The sequence below is a fragment of the Pelobates fuscus genome, chromosome 10, assembly GCF_036172605.1.
Source record: "Pelobates fuscus isolate aPelFus1 chromosome 10, aPelFus1.pri, whole genome shotgun sequence".
Taxonomy (NCBI): Eukaryota; Metazoa; Chordata; class Amphibia; order Anura; family Pelobatidae; genus Pelobates; species Pelobates fuscus.
In genome coordinates, this window is record NC_086326.1 from 17,775,014 (window position 1) to 17,801,528 (window position 26,515).

The following is a 26,515-nucleotide window of genomic DNA, read 5'->3' on the forward strand; positions in this document are numbered from 1 at the left end:
ATCACTACTGTATTCTCGCACACGTGCCAAAGTATAACATAGATGTATATGGAGTATCCAGCAAGACCTTTTGTCAAGCACAGAAAAAAATACTAAGAAAAAGTAGTCCCTGATTTGTGTCAAATCTTTTTACTATATGAGCATGTAATAAAATATTTTATCTTTACAAAAATGTTCATTTTAGAGGGTGGGGGGGGGGGGGGGAGGGGGTGACGTAACCACTTTAACACAAAACACTCAGATTCATCCTAAAGTTAAGTTTTTTGTTGTTGTTAATGGAATATATTGCCAGCTCCCCTTTCTAATCTATAACACTCCACTGCTCGGAGGGGGCAAGTGGCAACCAGCTAAGGGGCACTCTTAAATTATTCATGTGTGCTGCCCCCTTGTATCAGAGAAGAGGTAAGAACGAAGGGACACCTCTATATAAAATAAAGCTGTATATAATGATGGGTGCCGATACGTCGTCTCTTTAACAGACAGCCTATAAGGTAATTTTCGGACATCTCATTAAATGATTTTGTGGGGAAAGAGGAAAGTCATTGAGACTTACTATCCCTGTTTTTTGAAAGCAAAGAAAAAAAAATCCAACATGGCTGCTACCTTTAACAAGGTGTTTTTTCGGATTTTACGGATTGACGGACGGATGTCGAGTGATTGCACATTACTAAGGCAGGAGACAATACACAAGGTTGCTAGATTACGTGCGATTTATGGTTCACTATAATTTTCATTTCAGAGTTATAGTTTGTTTGGTAACCCTAATAAAACAAACATTACTCAATGGCTCCTGTAATGGCAGCTCAATAATTACTCATCTTTGTTTCTGCACATGATCACTTAGATGTACTCACAGCATGATATATGAGCCTTCAGCTATATTTATATAGATTAGACAGAAATAGCTCCATCTGGCACACAGATTTTTATCAGTGGTATTGAATGAGCCTGCTGCGGCCTGTTTTGTAGCTGTCAATGACCAAGAACTCAGGGGACGTTGCGTCACTGACCGAAAAGGTATAATTAATTAATTCCTATTTCTTAACAATAGGATCTGCTAATAAAGTCTCTTGCCGAAAACCTGATCACGAACACACCTGAAGTTGAATGTCAAGGCTAGTGACATCTTTCCTTGTTTTCCATCCTGTAAATGAAGCTATACCTATGAAAGATTCGCCCGTTCCAGTGTAAATGACTTTCTACGTGGGTTTTACGGTTTACACCAATGGAGCAAAGGTGATGCTCTAAGTGGCCGACCAGTGTTATTGGCTCGTACTGTAAGATTACGATGTCGTCACCTATAAAGGACATAACCAAGGATTTTTTTGTTTTTGCGTTTGGTTTTTGTAATACTCAGATTACACAATTCTTAAAACATTTTCTTTTCTATGCACTCCATATTGTTGGTGTGTCTGAGTGTAGTCAGAGCTCCACAGCAATAATGTGTATTAAAATGGACACTCCAGGCACCTGGACTACTTCTGCCCATTGGAGTGGTCTGGGTGCCAACTCCCACTACCCTTAACCCTGCAAGTGTAATTATTAAGAGGGCAGTGTTCTTAGAACATGAAAAGTGTTTTAAACGACGCTGGACGTCCCCACGCTATGCATGAGGACCTCCAGCGTCGCCGGAATCCCAATAGGAAAGTATTGAATAATGCTTTCCTATGGGGAGGTCTAATGCACGCGGCCAATGCCAAGCATGCGCATTAGGTCTCCCCCGCCAGCTGACGTCGGCGGGGTAGGAGCGTGGGCGGAGATTGACCCAGCGCCGAGGGACATCGACGCTGGATTCCAGTAAGTAACATGGGATGGGGGGTGGAAGGGAGAGGGATGGAAAGGAGATGGGCAGGGTCCTGCAGTGCCAGGAAGAGAGTCCCTTTAAACTACAATAAAATGGGTTAAGAAGTCAGTGTAAACAAGATACATTGTTACTGTAAATTGCATTTTAGTTGCATAAATTGTTATTAGTAAGTCACCTAATATTTCTCAGAACAGCCCAGACCCTGGTCACACCCCCACTCCCACTCAGAACAGCCCCACCCCTGACCCCACTCCCACCACTGACCTCACTCCCACTCAGAACAGCCCCACCCCTGACCTCACTCCCACTCAGAACAGCCCCACCCCTGACCTCACTCCCACTCAGAACAGCCCCACCCCTGACCTCACTCCCACTCAGAACAGCCCCACCCCTGACCTCACTCCCACTCAGAACAGCCCCACCCCTGACCTCACTCCCACTCAGAACAGCCCCACCCCTGACCTCACTCCCACTCAGAACAGCCCCACCCCTGACCTCACTCCCACTCAGAACAGCCCCACCCCTGACCTCACTCCCACTCAGAACAGCCCCACCCCTGACCTCACTCCCACTCAGAACAGCCCCACCCCTGACCTCACTCCCACTCCCACTCAGAACAGCCCCACTCCTGACCTCACTCCCACTCCCACTCAGAACAGCCCCACTCCTGGCCACCCCCCACCCCTAACCTCACCCCCATTCAAATTCCAAAAATTAAAGTGTCCCTCTTTGTCCATTTGTAATGTTGGGAGACATTAGCGGATAAAGTCATAGCATTGCTGAAGCCTGCCTTTTCGGGGCACCATATAAAAGTTTATGAATGGAATGGGTCTCAGTGTGCTTTTGAACTCCTGACCACGAAAGTACCATCAAGACTCAAGATCTCCAATTCAAATAATACATCCTGTCAAAGGAGACCGCATAGATTTCTCTTGCAGAAGTCCCTTATCTGGGCAATTTGTCGCATGTATACAAAGAGCGCGTACCAATGTGAAATTATAAAGAGTAAACAAAGATTCCGTATCTTTATTCCCCGTGTCCCAACAGCAGCTGTCAAAAAAATGCCCAAGTAATTACTGGCTGGTTTTGCATCTTAACAGCTTGTCGCATAATTCCCTTTTGAAAGGAAACAGATTTCTGATCTGCATTCCCATGATCGTGACATCTGCATGTGGGTTTCAGGGGAGAGTAACGTCCAAAATAAAAATGATACAGTTCTTAAGAATTAAGAGATATCTGTGATAAAATGACCATGACCAAAAAATAAATCCATTACAGTGCATTTTCAATATTTTATTGTAGATTTTTCTACCCCCCAAAAAAATAAAAAATCTGAGCACATAGCAATCACACAAATGTCATAATATTGAGGAGTAACCTAAAATACCAATGCTTCATTTGCGGATGAGATCTATAAAGGGTTCACATGATCATTGCGTAGGTTGTGATCATCTGTTGCCATCTCCATGCACTAACATCACACAGCAATCAGCCTGCCCCTCACCTCTCTGACAGCCAAGGAGGAAGCTATGCGATCACCTTTGACCATACAAATATTTGTACAGTGTGTTCACTCTACTCTCGACGGTAAGCTCACCTTTTCCAACACATGTTCATGGTTAGTGAATCAGCAAAATGCTGCACAGAGCCCCTTTCTCAAAACTTTGTATGGGGCTAGCAACGTTGCAGCTGCTATCCAGGGTATTAAAGTCATCAGAATGAGGTTGTTATGGTGCCAGGAGTTCCCCAGCTTACCTCAAAGGGGTTAAAACATAAAACAGTTAGCCCAAATTGTTGCATCCAGCGCCCTGTGTCTCTGCCCCACAACGTACACTGCAGTTCGAGGCTTGAATTAGGAAACCTTGGACTGGGGCACTTTCTGGTGAAGTGGTTATGGTGCCTGGAATTTTTCATTTAACACACAAGATGAGACTCTGTAGACCAGAACGAGAGGCCCCTAACTTGCTGGTCTGGTAGAGTCCCTCTGCTGCTGCGATCTGTACATTTTGGCAGCATCAAACAGCTTGAAAGAATATATCTTCTTTAACATTGTATTAACTATCCACAGACTTCAGGTGGAAGGGGCTTCCAATCACAATTTTTCCTCCCCACTATAACCTTTTTTGTTTTTCCTTCTTGAATACATATATATTTTAATACGTTAGCACATCACAGTCTCTAAAGCAAAGATAAAGTCTCTGCTGTGAAATGATGACCTTTCCCGTATTAGTTGTAAGTCAATATCTTCAATTAACCCTCAAACTGCCAGATGGTTCAAGGAAGGCATTGACTCACGATTTTATTGACCACCCCCTTTCGACGCTCGGATTTATGTGTTAAGAACAGCGGTGAAAGTAATAGAGAGATACGCTAATAATTGTCCATATAGAACGCAGCTGAGCTTGCTGCGCATAGAGGCAGAATGCTGCAATGCAGGACTGATACCGAGGCTTCATTACGGAGAGCAATGAACCAGATAAGATCACTTCCAAGTTTCTCTATAGATTTCTGCACAACTGCAGCAAACTAGGACAGACGTGAGCAGTTAACAGAATCTGCAACTGCGGCACGCAGTCATTCCTGGTCAAATGCTACAGAAGGGAATTCCGGGAAGAAGTTAGCTTTAATCGGTGCCACAATCTGTATGAATTTCACTGTCTGAGAGATTATAAAAAGTGCAGATCAATTATAGAGAGTTGTTATAGAGAAGAAGAATAGGAATGCAGATAAGATACATTACCCTCCAACCCCCCTTGAATTTAAACAATTTACCCGAATACGCTTCCTTGTTTAGCCAGAATAGAACACATAGGAGATTTGTGCATTTGGTTTCAAAGTGCAGTTCTTTCATTGTGGGTGACTTTCTCAGGCTTCCCCAAACTCCTGCCCTCCAGATGTGGCTGAACTACAACTCCCATGATTCTCAGCCTATTTCATTCATAGAATCATGGGAGTTGTAGTTCAGCAACATCTGGAGGGCCGGGGTTTGGGGAAGCCTGTTAGATCCTGTAACCTCCATTTTGTCCTAACGTGCTCAATTCCATTTGCCAAATCTTCATAGTTACTTTTTGGTAGTAAAAAAGCAAAAACAAATATTAACAGTTTATTTAACCTGTATCGGAGTAGATGGCAGTATTGCACATTATACCAGGTGATACAACCATCTAGTTCACTTGGTGCAGAGCATTACACAATCAGCAGAGTATCCCTTTAGGGAACTCCGAACGCTCTCCAATCTTTCTTACTGTCCTCATTAGTAATTTACTAGCTGAATAGATGGTACCGCACAGCAATACAATCCACTGTAATGTGCTGTGTGTATCATTGTATCACAGAGCTCCACAGCAATAAAGCTCACAGTAATGTGCTGTGTGTATCATTGTATCGCAGAGCTCCACAGCAATAAAGCTCACAGTAATGTGCTGTGTGTATCATTGTATCACAGAGCTCCACAGCAATAAAGCTCACAGTAATGTGCATTGTGTATTAGTATCACAGAGCTCCACAGCAATAAAACCCACAGCAATATATACGTAAATGTCAACTGTTTATCTTCCTTTCCCATTTAGTTCCAAAACTATTCCAAAAAGGTCCCCAGGAAACTCACAGAAGTTTCTAGTCTACCAGCTGTAACCACCATTTGAATGGAGTTACATAGATTCTACAACAATCTCATGTTTGGGATCCCATAGTTCCCATTACACCCCTGCTTTCTGTAAAGTCAGTAACATTGTAAACTAGGCACTTGAATAGAATGCATACATACTATGCTCCGAGCTGGGGGGAACTTACCTTTCCCTTTTAGAGCAGCTACTAGCAGGACAGTTCTGGACGTGTATGCATTATTTTATACAATGTATGCAAACTGAACAAGTTTTTTCTTCATTGGCATCATGAATATTTATGATTAGGACTTTATTTCTCTCAGTAGAGGTAATCGCTATTTACCCTGTTAGAATAACAGACGGGTTATATCACAGAGATCTGCAGCTAGCCTTATTTATAAAATGTTCAATAGCACATATATGGGCATCCACGCTGCCTTGAACACGCGGTGACAATCATTTACCATGCCAGGGGAATCCGGACGCACAAAGCAAAGGGGAGACACGTCTACAGTTCATTATTCTTATAGATAAAAGGACACTTACTGGATTCTGGAAATAAATATTTATGTAAAGGTTTCTTCTTTATAATCACAAATAAAAAAAAACAAAATGTAAACGCACAGCTATTCTTTACATTTTATGTCCCTCTGATAGGAAATACAAGTTTACCCTTAATAAATATTTTTCATGTTTCTTTGCCACAATATATTACACAATGATAATGACAGAATGACAGCCCTCATTTGGAAAATATATCTACAGATAATGACTTTTATTACAGCATTGGCCCTTAAATGATCAGCAAAAAGACCTTCTGCAATATCACTAATAAAAATATTAAAGAGAATGGGTCCAAGTACAGATCCCTGAGGTACCCCACCGGTAACTAGACCTTGCTTCGAATTTACTCCGTAGACATCAACCCTCTGTTGCCTGTCACTCAGTCACTACCTTACCCATTCACCAATATTGGAATCCAAACTTAAAGGGAAACTATAGTCACCCAGACCACCTCAGCTCAATGAAGTGGTCTGGGTGACAGGTCCCTCGGGTTTTAACCCTTCAGATGCAAACATACATTTTACATTTGGGGTTAATCCAGCCTCTAGTGGCTGTCTTCCAGACAGCCACTAGAGGCGCATCTGCGACGCTAGAGGCACATTTCACCTCCATCGCGCAGAGCGTCCATAGGAAAGCATTAAGAAATGCTTTCCTATGGACACTTTGAATGCACGCGCGGCACTTGCCACGCATTCGGCTCTGCTGACGTTGGAAAGGGGAGCTGACGGCAGAGGTCACCAGCACCGAGGGAGCCTGGCGCTGGATAAAGGTAAGTGGGGGGCACGGGAGGGGGACCCTGAGGGTGGGGGCACCCCCAGGGCACTATAGTGTCAGGAAAACCGCTTTGTTTTCCTGACACCATAGTAATCCTTTAAAGATTGCAATTTATTGATATGCCTTCTATGTGCAACAGTGTCAAAAGCCTTACTAGGTAAGCCATGTCTACTGCACCACCCTGATCTATTATTTTAGTTACCTAATCAAAAAAAAAAAATCAATAAGATTAGTTTGGCATGATCTCCCTGAAGTAAACCCATGTTGTCTCTGATCTTGAAATCCATGGGTTTTTAGATGTACAACAATCCGATCCTTTAACATGGTTTCCATCACTTTCCCCACTACTGAAGTAAGGCTTACTGGCCTATAGTTGCCAAACTCCTCCCTATTACCTTTCTTGTGAATGGGCACAACATTCGCTAACTTCCAATCTTCTGGGACTACTCCTGTTAACAATGATTGGTTAAATAAATCTGTTAATGTTTTTGCTAGTACACCACTAAGCTCTTTTAATAACTTTGGGTCTATTCCATCAGGTCCCATTGACTTATTTGTCTTTACTTTTGACAGTTAAAATAGAACCTCTTCCTCTGTAAACTCACATGTAACAAATTACTAATTTGTCCTTTTTCCCGACTGAGGACCCTTTCCTTCATTTTCATCTGTGAATACTGAACAAAAATATGAATTGAGGCAGTCAGCTACACCGTTATCCTCTTCTACATACCTTCCTTATTTTGTTTTTAATCTAACTAATCCTTGTTTTACTTTCCTTTTTTCATTTGTGTGAGGGGCAAATAAGGCTGTATAGGAAGCATACAAAGAGTAGCATAGGATAGGGAGAGATAAGTCGGTTGAGGTGTGCCGGAACCGACGTTGCGGTAGGCCTGAAATAAAAGAGGGCCCACCCATTAGGTGTAATGAAAAAGTATAGACAGAGGGAGTGGACATGCGAATCGCTAAAAGCGCGTACAGGACAGAGAAAGGTGAGTAGGGGGTTTAAGTAGGGTAACATGCCCCTCCCACAACTGCAGGCCAAACCTTTGCATTTATGCATCTAAAAAAGGTTTTATCCCCCTTTTTTACTGACTGTGCTATTTTCTCTTCTGTGTGTGATTTGGAAGGTCTTATAACTTGCTTAGCCTCTTTCTGCCTAATCTTATAGATCATTCTGTCTTCCTCACTCTTTGTTTTTTTATAATAACTAAATGCTAACTTTTATTTTTTTTTACTATTTTGGCCACTTCTGCGGAGTACCACAGTGGTTTCTTAATCTTTCTGCTCTTCCTCACAAGACTAATGCAATTTTCTGTTGCCTTCAGCAGTGCAACTTTTAAATAATCCCATTTCTCCTGGACTCCATTTAAATTGCTCCAGTCTGATAAGGACTCCTTTACGCATATTCTAATTTTAGAAAAGTCTGTTTTTCTAAAATCTAAAAACTTTTGTTTTTGTGTGGTGTGACTCAGTCACTTTTCTTATAATAAACCATACTGCCTGATGATCACTAGATCCTAAACTTTCACCTACAGTAATATCGGATATTAAATCTCCATTTGTTAACACTAAATCTAGTATGGCTTCCTTATGAGTTAGTTCCTCAACTCGTAAGGAGGCCATACTAGATTTAGTGTTAACTTAAGTTGTGTCTCCCCCCCCCCCCCCTCCCTAATCTTTGTATGTATGAATGACAGGTTAAATTAAAAAACCAATGGATAACTTATGATAAAAGCAGTTCAAAAACATCTGGCCAATGTTAGCCATCACATGGTTCCAAAGACAAAGCTGTCCCAGTTAAAGCTGACCTGTTACTTCTTCCACTCATTCCCTCATCCTGGCAAACACTGTTAAGACATTTAGTGGGGTAAGTAGTGCTGTGGAGGCAAGTCAAATTTTAATGCAGTGCTTTCCTGTGATGTCATCATCCCATGATGCTCTGAAATGAGCATGTGCTACACAGGTATAGAAATGGCGAACAAGAATATCCTTGCTTGGCCATTCCTTACACATCTTGGCAGGAATTCGAGAAATTGTCCAATTTACAGGGACAGCACAGACCCCTAAAACACTCGAGCTTGTCAAATTGCGATGTTTGAAGAGTGTGTCTATTTCCCCCCCCATTTTTCAAAAAGGTGCAGATTTTAATAGAAATGTGCAATTTTATAAATTAACCTTTTTACACCCCCCAGCTGTCAGACAACTGGTCCTTTTACTTCCTGGTTTATTTAGCTCAGTAGAACTAAACTCAAGAGGCAGCAATTGCCCAGAGCACCTGCCTTGCAAAGACTTCTCATTGAGCTAGACTGGGAAGTCTTGCAGACAAGAGATATGCAGCTGCTGCAAGTGATTTTAGATATAACCCAATGACAAAAATGATGATTAAATGCATGTTTTCATTGCGGAACATCTTTCAAACAGTGATTTTGTTTGGGCAGTGTAGTGTCCCTTTAAGGCCAAAAGCAGCTGATCTGGAGTCATAGCAGAATTAAAGGAGTTTTACAAATTGGCTATTTCTGGCCTAATATTTTAAATTCCTTGGTGAATTCCCAGAAATTCACAACTTAGTAAAAACCCTGCTCGTGTTGTAGGCACGAAGAGAAAGATGCATGGTTCACGATTGTGGCTGCATTTGGGAGCTAGAGTGCTCCAGCTGAACCCAATCTTTTTTGTTTTAGTTCTATACTGCAACAATCAATTTAAAATGATTTTGTTTGAGAATATCTATCTATAAACAAAAAGCTCTCAGCTCAGCTCTTTCATGGCCAGGTGTGTGTGTGTGTGTGTGTGTGTGTATCAGTATCATATTGCCAGGTACAAGACAAACAAACAAAATATCTAGATCTCATTCTACACTTAGAGTCTGTTGCTGAAAGAAATCTAAATATTTGTAAAGTAGATTACCACAGGGATGAGAAAGAAGGAACTTATCTCGATTCTAGAAAAGCATTCTTCTCCCACACAATAAAATAACTCTTTGATGTCCAGCTTTTAAATATGTGAGTTTAGAGGGAGTGTCATATCATCCAGAGGCACAGATTTAAGAGCTGGATCCCATTAAAGCAATGATGTAATATATACACACACACACACACACACACACATTATATACATACACACACACACACACACAGTAAGCTTGAGGATTAGCCTGTATTGGTGTAACACTGTCGATTTGTCAGACTTAGTGCTGTAATTAGTGACTAAAACAGTAATAACTATTTATAAAATGCACATATTCTGAATATGTTCCACTTCTTGAAAAATACGTACATTTCAGTATTTGTGATTGGGGACATGATGGACCTGCTTCTTGTCTGCCATCACAATTCACGCGCTCTACAATTTATTGCAAATACTACATATATTCTTTTTTTTTTTTAAATATACATATTTTAATATTGAGCAACAGACTTTAGAAAAGAAACGAAGAAAAAAAAAAAAAAAAAACATTGCATTCTTGTATAGTTCATCAGAAAAGGTCAAAAAACAGATAACTGGTACAAAACCACTTGGAGAAAAGAATGGCTGGGCTTTATAGAACATTCATCGGATTTATTAAAACCACACTGCTTCTAGTGGTTTTTATGCTTCAAGACATATTTACTGCTCTGCATCAACTACAAGTACCGGTGTATTAAAAAAAAAAAAAAAATTAAAAAATGTGGTATTAATAAATTAAAATATAAAGCAGTGGGAGAACCAGGGGGCACATTTGGATCCTTAATGAAACAGAAACGACAAGATCTTCTGGATGTTAACTATACTGTATACACTTTATCAGAACATCCTTAAACATCTGTTAATTGACGGAATAAATTCTGACTTTTTCTAATTTCTTGTTAATTTAATTCTGTTTTGGCGGAAATATCCGAGGCTACAGTGTATCTCTGACTGAGAGCACAATACAATGTTTTGAATGCAATGCTGGCACTCGAGGGGTTAAAGTCACCTTCATTCTCCTTTGTTTCCTGCAGTAGCATCCTTTCATTGGCCATTGTCTAATCTCTAATCACCCATGTCTTTCCTTCACTAGTAATTACAATTTGAACCTAGAGGCTGGAAGGACTGTCAGCCTCCACTGAAAATCAAAGTGGTGTTTTTGGGAAACAGCTGGCAGGCTATGTAAATGTGTCCCCTTAGAGACCCAGGCTTCGACTCAAGTCTGGTCTTAACAGAAACACATTGAATTCCCAGTTCTGACAAGTAGTAAGAAATCATTGTTGTATTTACTATAGAATAATACGTGTAGGGTTTTTTTTTTTTTTTTTTTTTTTTTATATAGTATCATCTGGAATCAGTGGCTTAAAGATTTGGCACGCAGTAAGAGATAAACAAACCAGGGCCAGATTAAGAGCCCAGAGGGCCTGGAGCTGACAATTATGATGGGCCTAATTACAGAATCTTATCGACCAAAAACACTAAAACATACCTCCCAAGCGTCATGTATCTGATGGAGATGGCGTTGGAGGGAAACTCAAAGGATGCAGCTATAAGAAAACACATACTCTATGCTAATCTCTCTCTAATTTATGCTTTCATCTTTCAAGTAAATCCAGAACCCCTAACAGCAGTGTCCAGTGAAGCAGGAAGTCAAAGGGAAGGGTAAAAGGGTGTGCCACTGATGCAAATCACGTGACCAGACCTGCCAAAAGGGGTGAACATGCCCAAAAAGGGGGCATGTCTGTCCAAAGAATTGAAAGGCCAGCCTGGCATGAAAGCTGTCCAGCTAAGGGCATACTATGCAGGCAGCACCCAGAGCTTAACATAAATGCATCAAATGATGCGCCTACCCCACGCTTTCTAAGGACTGTCCCCTAGCACTCACTTGTCCACTTGTCTCCTTATCATCTTACTAGCAGGCAGACGTTCCTGGTATATAGTCTGGGACAGAGTAAAGGTGTATATAGTGAGTGTAGAAGAAAGAGGACATGTCACAGTGTTAGAGAAACCAAAGTCTGCATTACCTAATTACCTAATTTTATTGTCAGCCAGTCCACACAAGTTTTGTTGCCATACATCCCTCTTAAACAAACTTAAAGGGACACTATAGTCACCAGAACAACTACAGATTATTGTATTTCTTCTGGTAAGTAGAATCATTCCCTTTAGGCTTTTTGCAGTAAACAATGTCTTTTCAGAGAAAATAACTCCACTGGCCACTCCTTAGATGGCGGCTAGAGGTGCTTCATGGGGCAGTACTTCCTAGTGTGCAGCACTGCCATTCAGTGTCTCCACCCTCTGCATGCAGACACTGAACTTTCCTCATAGAGATGCATTGATTCAATTTATCTTTATGAGGAGATGCTGATTGGCCAGGGCTATGTTTAACTTGTGCTGGCTCTGCCCCTGATCTGCCTAGTTGACAGTCTCAGCCAATCCTACAGGGAAGCATTGCAATTTGCTCAGACCACCACTTCTGATGATGTCAGCAGACAGAGTCAGTTCAGAGGCAGAGCCAGCAGCTGCAGACTACAGAATACAAGTAAGATTTTACTATATTTAGGGAGGCAAGAAGGGGCCACGGGGGCTAGATGGTGGTTTTTACATTTACTTACTTCTTCAGGAAAGCATATCAGTTAAACTGTTAATAGCTTTTATAGGGTCAGAAATACATGATTGTGTTCCTGACCCTATAGTGTTCCTTTAAGCAAGAGTATGTGAAGAGTAGTTAGGGTTTCCACCTTTCTTGGAAAAAAAATACCAGCCTTAATCATTTGTATAATTAGTTATGCATGACATCACATGATGTAAATCACAAGGAGTGACATAAGAGAAAATTCTGTAAAATCACCAACAAACTACTCACAGTTTGATTCTGCTGTAAAGAGGAATTGCTCCCAGTGTCTCCCTGTCTCCCAGTCTCGCAAGTCACCCATTGTCTCAGTGTCCCTATGTATCACAGTGCCAGTGTCCCCATGTAGCCCAGTCCCCTAGTCTCCCAGTGTCTGTGTCCCCATTTCTCCCATTGTCCCCATGTCTCAGTGTGTCACTAGGATACTAGGGGACACAGTGAGACATGGGGACACAGTCACCTGGGGACACAAAGACCTGGGGACACATGGGGGCACATGTGAATACAGACATGGGGACAGAGACATGGGGACAGAGACATGGGGACACTGAAACATTTGGGGAAATTAAGACACTAGGGACACTGAGAGACATGGGAACACAGACAGTGGGAGACTAGGGGTTACTGAGACACTATGGACACTGGCTGGGAGACAGACACTTGGGGACACTAGGAGACATGGGGACACTTGTGGACATAGACATGGAGGCATGGGGACACTGGAAGACATGTGGACACTGAGAGACATGGGGACACAGACACTGGGTGACTTGTGGACACTGGGAGACTTGTGGACACTGGGAGACATGGGGACACTGGCTGGGAGACATGGGGACACTGGGAGACATAGGGACTCTGAGTCAATAGGGACACCGAGATATGGGGACACAGACACTGGGAGACTAGGGGAATCTGAGAGCCATGGGGACACTGGCTGGGGGACATGGGGACACTGTGTCCCTAGAATCTCTGTGTCCCAATGTCTCAGCTTCTCCCAATGTCCCTATGTCTCACACTGTCCCCATGTGTCTCAGCGTCCCCATGTCTCACAGTGCCCCCTAGTGTCTCAGTGTCACCATGTTTTCCAGTGTCCCCAAGTATCTCAGTGTCCCCAGGTCTCCCAGTGTCCCCTAGTGTATGTGTCCCCATGTGTCCTCTAGTGTCTCAGTGTCCCCATGTCTCCCTGCAGCCTTTCACCCTATCCCTCACTTACCTGAGCTGTAAAGCTGCTGCCTGGACTCTCTGTGCTGTGTAGCTGCTCCCCCACGGATCAGTGAGTAGTAGAGAGAGGCAGGGATATGCTGTAACTTCCTATCCCTGCCTCTCTCCACACACAGTGACCCCTACTGGCCGGTGCTGGTATTGCAGAGTAATTTATTTTTATACTAAGAAAATGACCTGCAATTTGTATTGCCGGTATTACTGCAATACCGGCTGTGCCAGGCAGCCTCAAATACTGCCTGTTCCATTAAAATACCAGCCAGGTGGCAAACCTAAGAGTAGTGTGTAAAAAAAAAAAAAAGTAAAAAAAAAAAATGTTTTTTTTTTTTAAATGGGCCTATTCCATGGGCCTGGGCCTGGAGCTGCAGCTCCATCAGCCCCTATGTTAATCCGGCCCTGCCTGAGGGTAAGATGGTTGGAGGGAAGACAGTCTCCGTGCCGGTCGCTGGGTGCTGGGCAGGTTCTCTGCTGTGTTCCTGCTACCTATGAGGATCCAACAGGGGTTTGGGCGATTGCTCGTTTGCTTCTCCCTGTGCCGGTAAGCTCCCCAGTGCAGCGGTGGTTGCGTGCAGCTGATGCCTGTGTGTGATGTTTTGTTTCCCTGCCCGGAGGAGGGAGGAAAGACCGGGACCCCGCGGGAGGCCTCTGAGGGTGGCTTTAGTGAATGTGGGTGGCTTGTTGGGGTTCGAGGGTGCCTGCAGGTGGATGGCTGCAGTAAGGATCTGTGCCGCTGGTGTTTACAGTCCGCTCTTTGTACTGCCGCTGCGGGTAAGTAGTCTGTGCAGGCTCTGGTCTCAACCCAATCCCACATGGCCTCCGCCATCTTGGCGTCAGTGCCTGTAGTGCGGATCTTGGCTGCCTTGCTGTTTTGCCTTGCTTGTTTTGCGGGTCTCGAGGGTGGGGACCGGGATCACCCCCCCGGTCCATGGGGGTGGGTATGGGGCCGGTTCCACGCGGGTCTGACTCTGAGCGCTGAACGGCAGGCAGCAGGGCAGCGGCCGTCCGCCCCGCTCACCGCCGGAGAATGCCTCGGTAGTGTCAGTGAGGGATCCTCCTCTAGGGGACTGAAGCCTGTTTGGCCAGCCTCACCCTAGATCCAGGGCTTTCTGCCCGCTGAGGTCCCCCGTTGCCGGATGGTTTTGTGCCAGTAATCATGATTTTTTAAGCCTGCTTAGACTTAGGCTGCAGGAGCTGGTCTCGCTGTCGACCATCCAGCTCGGCGGTCCGGTCCGGCCCCGCCCCCACAGAACTTCTAACAATGACTAACAGGGAGCCGAGATGGAGCGAGTTGCAAGATAAAAATGTACAGGATTTCTGCATTAATTGTTCTTTTCATACTTCACAAATAGGCGTTTGTTAAATGTAACAAACATCTAAGTAAACTTAATATTAGAAACGCGTGAAATGACAATTCTCTTTAAATAGTATTATAATCAGAGATGGATTATGACCTCAGAGGGAATTACGCGGTTTCTTAATTCTTCACATAGAGGTCGTGAATGTGGCCCAAGAATATCCATGGTTCTGGGGTCCTAGTCTAACTGGGCTCATATTCCTGCTATGAATAGAATAGAATGGAATGTTACGCCTTCTCTTACAGATTTCAAAACATTAATTCACTTATAAACCTGCTTTAATATCTAGTGGGCTCTGGAAGAAACAGAATTATGGGTTGCGATCCCATTTATACAGTCGCTGAGTTCCCCTACAATATATGTAGCACTTAAAAGAGGGATCATGCAAGCATGTCACAGTGTTATCCTTATAATGGATTTTAAAAAAGTACACACACTATATATATATATATATATATATATATATATATCCCCTACCCCCCCCCCCCCCCTCTCTCCCACTTTTTATTTCATGTATAATGAAATTGTTCTCTTGTCTCTTGAGGTGGCAATCTATAAACAATTTGAGTTAGGAATTTTACAAACATAGAGATAGCACTGTCTTAAACTCAACTTGAATAATTCAAGGTTTAGAAACAAGTGACAAAGAGCAAGTACACAAGAATTTCAATAAGTATACTATCAACATCAAAAAGCAATACCTTAGTTAAAATGTAAAGATATACAGCATCATGTAATACCATTATCAATATGTAGAGAGCAATGTCTGGGCTGGTCGGCATACTTCCCACCAATATACAGCTAATTATTAGCAAACATTGCAGCAGAGTCTATCGATACTCAGACTCCTTGTTTAACAGTAACCAACGGGCAATAAATGGCCTACTAGTTACCTGCAAAGTCCAGCATTACATGGTATCTGACAGTATAGGCATGTAGCTTTGTTTAAAACAGAATACTTGCGCTCGGAATGCAGTTAATCGTCCTCATCCAATTTGGATTTCAATTTGCTACAATTTGGGGTTTAGTTTGGAATTAATCCCTGAATTTGAAATGAATGAATGAATCCCAGATTTAGGAGAACTATCCAGTACAACAATTGTTCCATTTATGACTGGCCATTCAGTAAAGTGTCTCAAATCCAAAGTGAATTTTAACATTAGATTCCAAAATAGGCAAAATAAAAAATGTAAATATATAGCTGACTAGGGAGATTTTTACCAGCACAAATAGATATTGCGGCCTGAAATGAGAAATGTAATTAGAATTTCTGACAATTCACCCATTTCAGAAGAAATTTAACAGAAAGCATTGCAGACTGTGGCTACTTGGGCCAAAACTTTAAATTTGACCTCAAGTTCACACTTCAGTGGACAATCCAGAGGGTTTACTAGACTAACAGGGTAATTAACTAAAGTGAGAATTGAAAGTGAATTTCAAATGTAAGGTAAAAATAGCCAAATTGGAAAAATTCTCCAAGTAAGCTGTGCTTTCAGTTTGGCTACTCTGACCTTACCTTAAATAGTGGATTAACTTTCAGTTAACCCTACAAGCATCAGATGAGTGAGCGGGGAATTGGAGAAATGAATTGCAAAGTTCAGCCTAAAATAGTGGTTTCAGAATTCTGGAGATTTTAGTCTAGATTTTGCAATACAGTCCGAGTCATTACAATTGATTATTAAACTACTAAATAAACTCAGTTAGTTTGGCCTAGATTAAACAGAATGTGTTGTTCAGTTTCCTATTTAGGGGTTTAACCCCTTAAGGACACATGACGTGTGTGACATGATTCCCTTTTATTCCAGAAGTTTGGTCCTTAAGGGGTTAAACTCCCTTCTGCCACTATCAAGAGTTAGACCATTTTCAAATGGTTTGAGACTTCCCTAGCTTCCCAAAACATTGTGATCCAGCCCCTCCTTACAGATATCTCTAAAGCAGAGTTTCCCATTTCCAAATTAACGAACGCTCATATTAGGACAGAGTTCATTGTCTGAGAGGGTCAGCTGACACATTTGGTGTTTGATAAATATGCACATCCAGCATTTTGTATAGAACGTGTGTGTGAGGGGCTTATTTTAAAACAGATGGTAACGAATAACATTGGTTGGCAAGACCAAATTCTCCTTTAGTAAATAGTAGAATTGCATATTCAGACAGAATTTCGATATTTGGATGAGATTTCGCAATCTCCAGATAAATGCACAGTCTGACTTTAGTTAATAAACCCCCATTACATATGTTCCAAACGTGTTGTTACCTGGAGTGCCTTTTAAGCAGTCATACCGACCTTCACTTAATAGGAATTACAGAGAACCAAAGGGAATCAAACATTTTAATTTAAAATAACCAAACTCTTTAAAGGTTGAAAAAAAAAAAAAAAAAAAAAAAAGGCAGGAGTTGTAGTATTTCGTTTTTTTTTTTTTTTTAAAGGGACACTGAGCACCATAACAAATTAGGACTGAAGTTGTTATGGTGTGTGAAGGTCCCAAGCACTGTCTTACCTTCAGGAGTTAAATAGTTTACCCGTCTGATGTCCGTCACCACTGCCTCTCCACTTCCTGCAGAGTATGAGGGTCAATCAAAACAGGGAGCTACTGATAGGGTGAGAGCTTCAACGCTAGCCTTGGACTCACACAATAGCGCACTGGCAGAGCTGATGAGCGCCGGACTAAACACTTTGGGTTTAAACAGTTTGCCAACGGTTCAACTCTTGAAGGTCCGCTGGTGCCCGCTACCTTCTTACACCATAACTTAATTCAGATGAACTTGTCATGGTGCTCTGTGTTTCTTTAATTCTGCATTTTATTCTAATATACGCAAAAGCCCCGTCAGTTCTCTACATTTCTCAGTTTAGAAAATAGGCACCATCAATGTAACTCTTTACAAAGCTCATTATAAACTGCTTGGCAAAGCAAGTAACTAAATGAGAACAATCCTTCCACATCTAATTAACAGACACCATTTATTAAAGACCTAGGGGTATAAGCACTAAACTCCTAATTGTAGCAAATTGGAAATCAAATGGAAACATTCAGGTTGAAATAGCCAAGTCAGAGATTTTCGCCTAAATCCTACCATTTGGATTTAAATTCTCTCCACGTGGCAGTTTGGTGAATAAACCGCTTTATATAAAGTTATAAGAAGCATTAAGATATATTAAGTGGTAAAACCCAAGGTCACCTGTGCATGTTATATGCCAGCACATTTCATTGGCCGATTCCCACGTTTATTTACCAGTAAAACATGAATTATTATGAAAGTAAAGTACGTGGAGCTGCAATTATACCTTTTATTATTAAATAAATAGGCCTAACTTGCAAATTACCTCCGGCCTGGAACCCTCGGGGAAAAAAACGAAATAATGATAATTTCTCTCCTGGATCAAATTTTGTTTCAGTACAGACCTATTCAGTTCGTGCCAATACTGACAATATATTTAGATACTTCCTGGAATCAGAGAATTTGGCAAACTGCAGTACATTTTAAAGGCTCAGATTGGAGTACCCTGCGTTTACAGCATTACGTAACAAAGTTCAAAAAGCTGTCATTTTAATAGGCATTTGGCAAAGACAAATTTGTGAATAGCAATTAACAAACTCATGTGAGCAAGCACTAGGCTAGGGTTTGATCTCAGGATTTATAGGTCTACCATTTTTCCTGGCCACTTATCTAGGTTCCACATTGGTGGACAGCATATGAAAGCAGCAAACTCAGTATAAAGCATTCATATACTGCAGCAGGGAAAACAAGCTGGACAGTTCCTCTGAGACCCTCCTAGGTTAATGTATTGATTGTTTGCAGTAGGTGCAAATGAAAGAATTCAGGGCAGAACTTTTCATACACTACCCATCAGCACACAAATTGTGCTGCATCCACTCTGTTTTCCTGGACATGCATCTCTTTACCACCGACTCAAATAAATGATTAGTCAAATTGGGAAAAAAGATCTCGAATATATAATTTTAGCTCAGATTTTGGACCCACAGTGTGTTGTCCCCTTGTAAATTATCCAGGATCATTTCAGGTTTTATAAAGTAAAAAAATAAAGGTTGTTCTAGACAGCTAGAGGTGATGAGCAATGGACCATTTGGAAAGAGCCTCAGAGTTAAAACATTTTAATCTAGTTTAGGGCATTTTTTTAAGTCTTGCAACTGCAATTGTTAAAATCCCGTGCATTCACCTATGCAATGTTCATGTAATCCAGCTTTGAGAGGTACTTACAATCATTTTGTTTAGGTTTCCCAACATTGGAAGCTATGAATGCAGAACGAGGAGTATGGCTGAATCTGCATGGAAATGGGGCAAGCATACCCATCAAGGGGATATTCCACCCAAAAGGCACACCCCATTGCTCTAGCCACCCCTACGCAGGGCTATCCACGCCCAAGGAAGTACTGTGAGCATGGGTTTAATGCCTTGAAGAGTTATTTCGCTAAATCCAAAATTGTAGCCAAATTAAATCCAAAGACCGATATTCAGGCTAAAATAGTGGCTTTGGGAAAATTTGCCAACTTGGCTATTATTGCCTGAATTTCGTCATTCACATTTAGTTTAATGTTTGCGGAGTTTATTTTACAAATTATGTGCTTGAGGTGTACTTCCTGGCAGGGCCTGATTAACATAGGGGCTGATGGCGCTGCAGCTCCAGGCCTATGTAATAGGCCCATTAATTTAAAAAAATATTTTAAAAAAAACAACTTGTAAAAAGTTTTGTTTTTGTTTTTTTAACTACTCTTCACATACTCTTGCTAAAGTATATAAACTCAAGACGGATGTAGGGGAACAAAACTGGTGTGGACTGGCTGACAATAAAATTAGATAAGGTAAAGCTGACTTTGCGCACTTTGCAAATGCTCTTGCTTCTTCAGTCTCAAACACTGTGTCGTGTTTCCTTTCTTCTACACTCACTGCATACACCTTTTCGCTGTCCCAGACTTTATAACCGGAGCTTCTGCCTGCTAGTAAGAAGGCTAGGAGAGGAGTGGGCCAGCGAGTGCTAGGGGACAGTCCTTAGAAAGCATAGAGCTAGCGCATCATTAGATGCATTTATGCCAAGATCAGTGGTGTTATCTGCACAGTATGCCCTTGGTTGGTCATCCTGCATGGCAGCCTGATGCGCATTCACGCCAGGCTGACAATCTAATTATTTATGCAGACAAGCCCCCTTTTTGGACATGTTTGTCTCTTTGGGAAGTGGTTCTGAGTGTGGAATCTACATCAGTGGCCCACTCTTTTACCCTGCCCACCAAAATCCTGCTTCACCAGACACTGCTGTTAGGGGGTATGGATTTACTTGAACGATGAAAGCCAGAGATTAGCATAGGGTGTGTGTTTTCTGATAGCTATAGTTTCCCTCCTCCATCATATACATGACGCTTGGGAGGTAGAACTAGTTTAATGTTTTCTGTCAATAAGATTCTGTTATTAGGCCCATCATAATGGTCAGCACCAGGCCCTATTAGATCTTAATCCGGCCCTGCTTCCTGACGATATTCCCTTGGTGTCCCCAGAGGCAGAACACCAAAACTAGCTGAAATGATGCAGGACAGAAGTAGATCAAAACTCCAAAACTCTTGGTACTAAGTACTTCGTTTTCCACTATAACAACGTTTTTCCAATCAGCATTATTACTTTTTTTGCTCCAGAAGTCCATGCTTTTAGCATTGCTGTCCATGATTTTAGTATTTTTGAGTTTTAGTAGAGCAGATAGCTAGAAACTGAACAAAAATTCCAATAAATCACTGCTTTATGGGAAAACCCAGCAGTGCTATAGAAAACATAGCGACTTCCTGGTGTGGTTCAATCCTGTAGTTTTGCTAAAAACGCAGGAATTTTATGTGTGAGTATCTTTTTCATCTATTGTTACTTTTAATGTATTGTCTTTGTATATTTTGGATGTACTGCGCATAATGTCCATTATGTAATAAAACCAGTACCATGGCTCAGTTTCCTGGTATTTGGGGCGTGGAAAAGGGGCAAGCACGGTTTGCAACAGTTTGCCCTCTTACCTGGGTCCGCCATGGCTGGTGATAGAATCTGGCTCCTTCAGAGCCGCAGAGTATCGACTGCATTTCTCTGTTTAGGGATATACTCAGGATTGACTTGAGCCAGCCTGGAGTTACACCTCCGCTAGTCTCTATATAGCAAAACACTGCACATACAGACTCCAGGTACCATCACCACTTCAAATCACTGGAGTGGTAACGCTGCTTGCAGTACCCCTAGAAGAGTTAATAAAACTCGCTTGGTAAGATCTGTTCGCCTTCCTCACTTTCTCGACATCTTACATGCAGACGAAGTCTCTGCAATGCACAAATGTCTGAGTATAGAGCATTTTCCCCAGATGGTCTGGCAATGAAAATGCAGGAAATCTCTGCGTTCTTCTATCGAAATGATCTAAACATAGACAGCTCATAATTGCTTGGAATGGAGTGAAGAAGAATACGAATGCACTTGACTGAATAGCTTTGATAAGATAAGATTCCCTGGAAGAAAGCGTGAAGCTTTTTGCAGGATCAATCCAGGAACTACACCAAGAGCATTGTGGTTTTAATTAACCGCTGTACGGTTCTTGTGCAATTTATCAGTTTTGTTATTTTTTTTCCCCTCACAGGAATCTGCAAGTTTAAATAACCCACGCTATTCTGGACTGTAACACCAACCAATCTCTGACAGTTATTTTTGTAAGATTAACGGGGTTTCCTGGACACCGACTCCCCTCTTCTTCTATATATCGATGGGCAGTGTATGAAAAGTGCTGCCCTGCAGTATGTAGGCTTCACATGCAGCTGCAGTGAAATCAACTGATTAATGGAAAAGGAATCCTTGAATTCTTAGACTTTTCTTCTGCAGTAGATGTAATGCTGCATATTACAGGAAGCACTTTTCGTGTACTGACCATCAGCCTGGAGATATGATACATGTCAAGAAAACCAGGTGGATATAGCGGACCTACGTTTACAAACACCTGGAGTACCAGAGCCCCTCTACCCATACCTCTTTTCTCTAAGCGGTCATTAAAATCATTGCAGCATATACACAGTTTAAAGCTATTAACCGAAACTATTTAATGGAGAAGGCTGTAATTTGAGATAGCAGACACAAGAAAGGTAATTTAAATTGCTCAGTGATGAAATGTGAAACTTGTCTAGCATTAAGTTGATGGAATTTTTAATTAAATGTTTTGTGTTTGTTTTTTGAATAATGCCTGCTGTTTAGCACTATACATATACATGGGGCTTACTCGCTAAATGGTGACTTGCCAAGGCTTGAGCCATTTTAAGGAAATTCACCATCGCTGCAGTTGACCTTCTAGTAAATGGCGCCCGTAATAACGTTCGGGGTTTATTCGCTAACAAACTGAAATCCCAATGGCAAAGTTTTAGGTAAAAATTATTTATCTGGGAAAATCTTTAACTAAGCTCTAGTCTCAGCCTGGAAATATTAGCCGAAATTGTAGGATTTGTATTTTAACTCTCTTTAATTTAGGAATTTATTGAACAATCCTCAGGGAAACAATATAATACTGTGATTCAAGCATATGCATAATTTGACTGTGTATTGGAAAGCAATTATAAAGATTGCGATCTCATATTTAAAAAAAAAAAAAAAAAAAAAGTAGAATTAAAGGGCCACTTATTTAAAAATAAATACAATTTGAAAGCAAGTTTCTCACAAAATCCTGATTTGCAAAATCTGTCAGTGGCTCTAACCAAACCAGGAAGTGACGCAGCGAATCATGACATTCACTTTCAAAACCACCTTTGGCTCTCCAGATGTTGTTCTACACCTCCCATGATGCTTTGCCAGCATTATGTGTGTAAGAGCATTATGGGGGATGTAGTCCACAACATCTGGAGAGCCGAAGGTTGCCTATCCCATCCCATAATCAGTTTCCAGACATTGCAGAGACTCTGGGAGTTGTAGTTTAGATGTCAGTTTATTGAAAATCAGGAGAGCATACACCTTCCATAAACCAAAGCCATTATTTCATATTCAGCAGTATTTTTAAGCAAAAATGTAAACCCTGCTGGTAAAAAAAATAAAAAATAAAGCTTAATTTTAAAAAAGAAACAAAGAATAACTAACTGTAACCCAAGCTACACAAGCATGAGTTACTGCTCTGGCCCTTTAAAAAAAAGTTAATCAGCAATAAGTGTGCAGAGAATTATAGTATCACAATAACTGTATCAAGGCATTTAAATGGATCACCATGTGTTAATTCAGCCAGCTATGTAAATGAGAATAAATTTGAGATTTCTGAATTGCATCACACATGTTCATTTTATGACAAGGATGGAGACATGTGAACAAATAATTATGTGTCTGGCTGCCTCTTTAACAAAATAGCCCCAGCTGCAAAATGCTCCCAGTGTGTGTACAACATGCTGGGAGGGACATGAAAATATACTACAGCAGTTTGGGAATAAACTAGCAGAGGGGTGTGTGAAGCAGAATAAGAGTGTATATCAATTGTTCTCACAAAATGTATTCACCAGTAAATATCCAGATTGTTTCATTCTTCCAATCAGACTACAGTGATGGATTGCACTATAGTGAATTAGAAATGAAGAACAATCCAGTGGATTTCTCCCAAATGAATGTGATGTGTCCTGGCAGGATTTAGCACAGAGTGGAGGCAGGTGAGTTACATAGTAAACTAATTAAACTATTTAATAGCTTTCATCTGTCACTGGGGCTCAATATATGGAATAAAACACAAAATGCACTTTTAGCTAAACACTAATGGAGAGATTTAACAAGTTATATTCTGGGTCCAAGTGCTCAACAAAGAGCAATCACCATGGAGACCAGAAGAATGCCTCTTTACATTTAGCACTTGTTTCCCCTTGATAAATAATAACCCCCAAAGTCTCTGCAAACTAAGAGTCTTTTGGCAATTGCTACAAAGTTAAAAGTAAGGACAAAATAAAAAACAAAAGATCAAACTCCCTTCTCTGATAGAGACTTGCTGCAGGACATCTTGTCTGCTACAGTTATTATACCTGAAGTAATGGCAGTAGAATCATTTCACAAACTAGTGACTGGCAGCTGGCCTTGGCAAGAGGGTTCTCCTGCATTACTGTCTCCTAATCCATTATACACAGCCAGTAGTGAGTATCCCAAATGATTCCCATTTCCCAATGCTAACAGACAGATAGCAGATAACATTCCCAGCCTGTCAGCAAAGTGGCTTTTTTTTTTTTGCTGAGATATCACCTAAGTTACTCATACTTTTCTAAGTGCATTGTCATGTGTCTCACTATTATCCCATCATCAGATCACAGGGTCTGGTCTGCTCAGAGTCCTTCTGCAATAAATGGATTAGAATCTGTGTTTGCCAATGATAAATGACACGATTTAGATGATGGGTAGGATTTGTTTTACAACTGCAAGCAGGTAACGTGTGTCTGATGTAATTATCAGACAATGAACTAAGAGACAGACAGAAGGAAAATTAACCAAAATGATAGAATTCTAAGGTACTCAACATTCTACACATAGAATCCCAGCTTAGAGACAGGTTTACTGTACTAACCATCCCATCAGTGCCTGAATCCACACTCAGGCTACACAGCTAGCCTATAATAAATATAATTTTATAGAAATTACATTACAAAAGGGAGGAGGGCAAAGTTCACCCATGGTTCCTAGAAATGCTCACACTAAAAGTGGAATTTAAGTTGAGCCTTTCAGTATGAAGGTTTGCACTCAGGGGGTTCTGGCACAGGTGAAAGGTGGGTGCTCAGGGTGTACTTACAGTCTCTCTGCGTTCCTGGGAATGTTTTTAGGAACCGATTTAAGTCCCAAGCCATGGCAATCCACGGTGGTCCCACTGCAGGTACACAGCGCTGGGCAGCCCTGGGCACCAAGCTGGCAGACAGAGCTCCATGCCAGGAGGCAGACTCCAGCTCCCATCCACCAGGAGAGGGTAAAACAGCCTTCCACAGCCATACTGGCAGCCAAAACCCAGAGAAATCACGATTCCAACCCTTTAACCCTTCAGATCCAGGCTCCTTGGCAAATCCCAGGGAAATGGTGTGAATGAAGATGGTACTAGGTGTGATTTCTCACAATGACACAATGGGAACTAGTTCAATGAATGGCATCCCCTGGGCAGTCTGGGGGCTCTCTCTGCACTGTGTGTCCTCTGATCTCTGTCCTGGAGGCTGGGTCCCAGCATAAATACTGAGAGAGGCAGCACACACTAGCATATAACACCAGTCATCCATCAATTCACAGACACAAATATCAAATGTGACTCCTCCCTGCTCCCTCCTCCTGTCTTCAAACCTCCTCTCTGCCTAATGTGAAGCCGAACACACAGCCTTGCCCCCCCTGCACAATTACAGGGGGAGAGAAGGGGACACGTTGTTGAAAAACTAAGGAGCAACAATGACTTTCAATCAGCACACACACAGACACACAGCCTTTAACACTCAGCACCTTGCTAATCAGACAAATGGCAACTGCATGTGCTTTGATCCAGGAATTCTATGCAGGCTGTTATGGGAAGGACTTTATTTGAAAGTACAGTTTAAACTTTGGTGAGGGACAAAGCTTTGTAATCCCTGTGTATTTATTCAACTGCTGCTGCAGAGTAATGGGCAAGGACTGGACCACTCATGGCTGACTTTGGCACCACAGATAGCTTTGAACTGTATTTCCTCTTAGGGTTGGCTGAGGGTCGTGAGAATTGTAGTTTACAAATATCTTGGATGGCAATATCCATCCGTGAGTTATGTTAGTTGGTAGTGGGTGATGTGATCTCTTAGTGTGTAATAAGATGCCAGTTTTTGTGGGTGACTGGCACTGGTGGGTTAAGGGCATCCTTGGTGTGGTGTTAATAGGAGACAGACATCTGTCCGTTCTAGAACCTTCTAATCTAAGACTTGTATGGGGTATATTGAGCAGCAGAACTGACAATCGTTGGCTTGTTTAAGAAATTATGTGAGGTCAAAAAAAAAGCAATGGTTTACTTATTAAAAGACAAACTGCAGCAAAATCCGAATGGCAAAATGCAGGCTAAAATAAAGGATCGGGAATAATTCTCCAACTCAGCTAATCTCACAGCTTGATTATTTTGCTAACATTTTGCAATCTTGTCTTCATTTCACTCCAAATTGGAGTTTAGTGAAACATTGTTAAGATTCCTATTTATTAAGATTTGTATTATAATCTCCCATCAGATGGTACCATAGGGGGGAGTGGGTATGTTATAATTAGATCAAATAATGATATTGAGGTTATAAAATAAATGTGATATAAATACAGGACCCATGACTTACAATAATTTTTTTTTTTATTGGGACTTATTACACTTTCTATATACAGAGAAATTCTGGGACAACATTCTAACCAGCAGGAACATTCCATGGTTTCCATGGCAACTGCTCCACTCTTAGAACTTTGCCCCATTGTTGCTATCTGTAAGGAATGTCACAACATTCTGGAGCAGTCATTTCAGTTTAGACCCTGTGTACAACTAAACCAACACTGTTTCTATATAATATCCAGACACTACTTTTCCTATTGAGTGTCCATATATCCATATATAAAGCACAGCATCATTGCACTGACATTTAAAATGAACTTTTATTCCTTGAGGTTAGGGTGG

The 26,515-nt window shown here is 41.5% G+C and overlaps 1 protein-coding gene across 1 annotated transcript in view; it reads right to left on the minus strand.

Annotated features, from left to right (window-relative positions):
* Nucleotides 1-25,126, minus strand: part of SLIT1 (slit guidance ligand 1) — a 314,126-nt gene extending 289,000 nt beyond the window's left edge. Inside the window, exon 1 of the mRNA XM_063434664.1 lies at nucleotides 24,659-25,126. Coding sequence (XP_063290734.1) covers nucleotides 24,659-24,852 — 194 coding nt within the window. The 5' untranslated portion in view covers nucleotides 24,853-25,126. The remainder of the gene's footprint in view (nucleotides 1-24,658) is intronic.
* Between the last annotated feature and the right edge of the window lie 1,389 nt (nucleotides 25,127-26,515).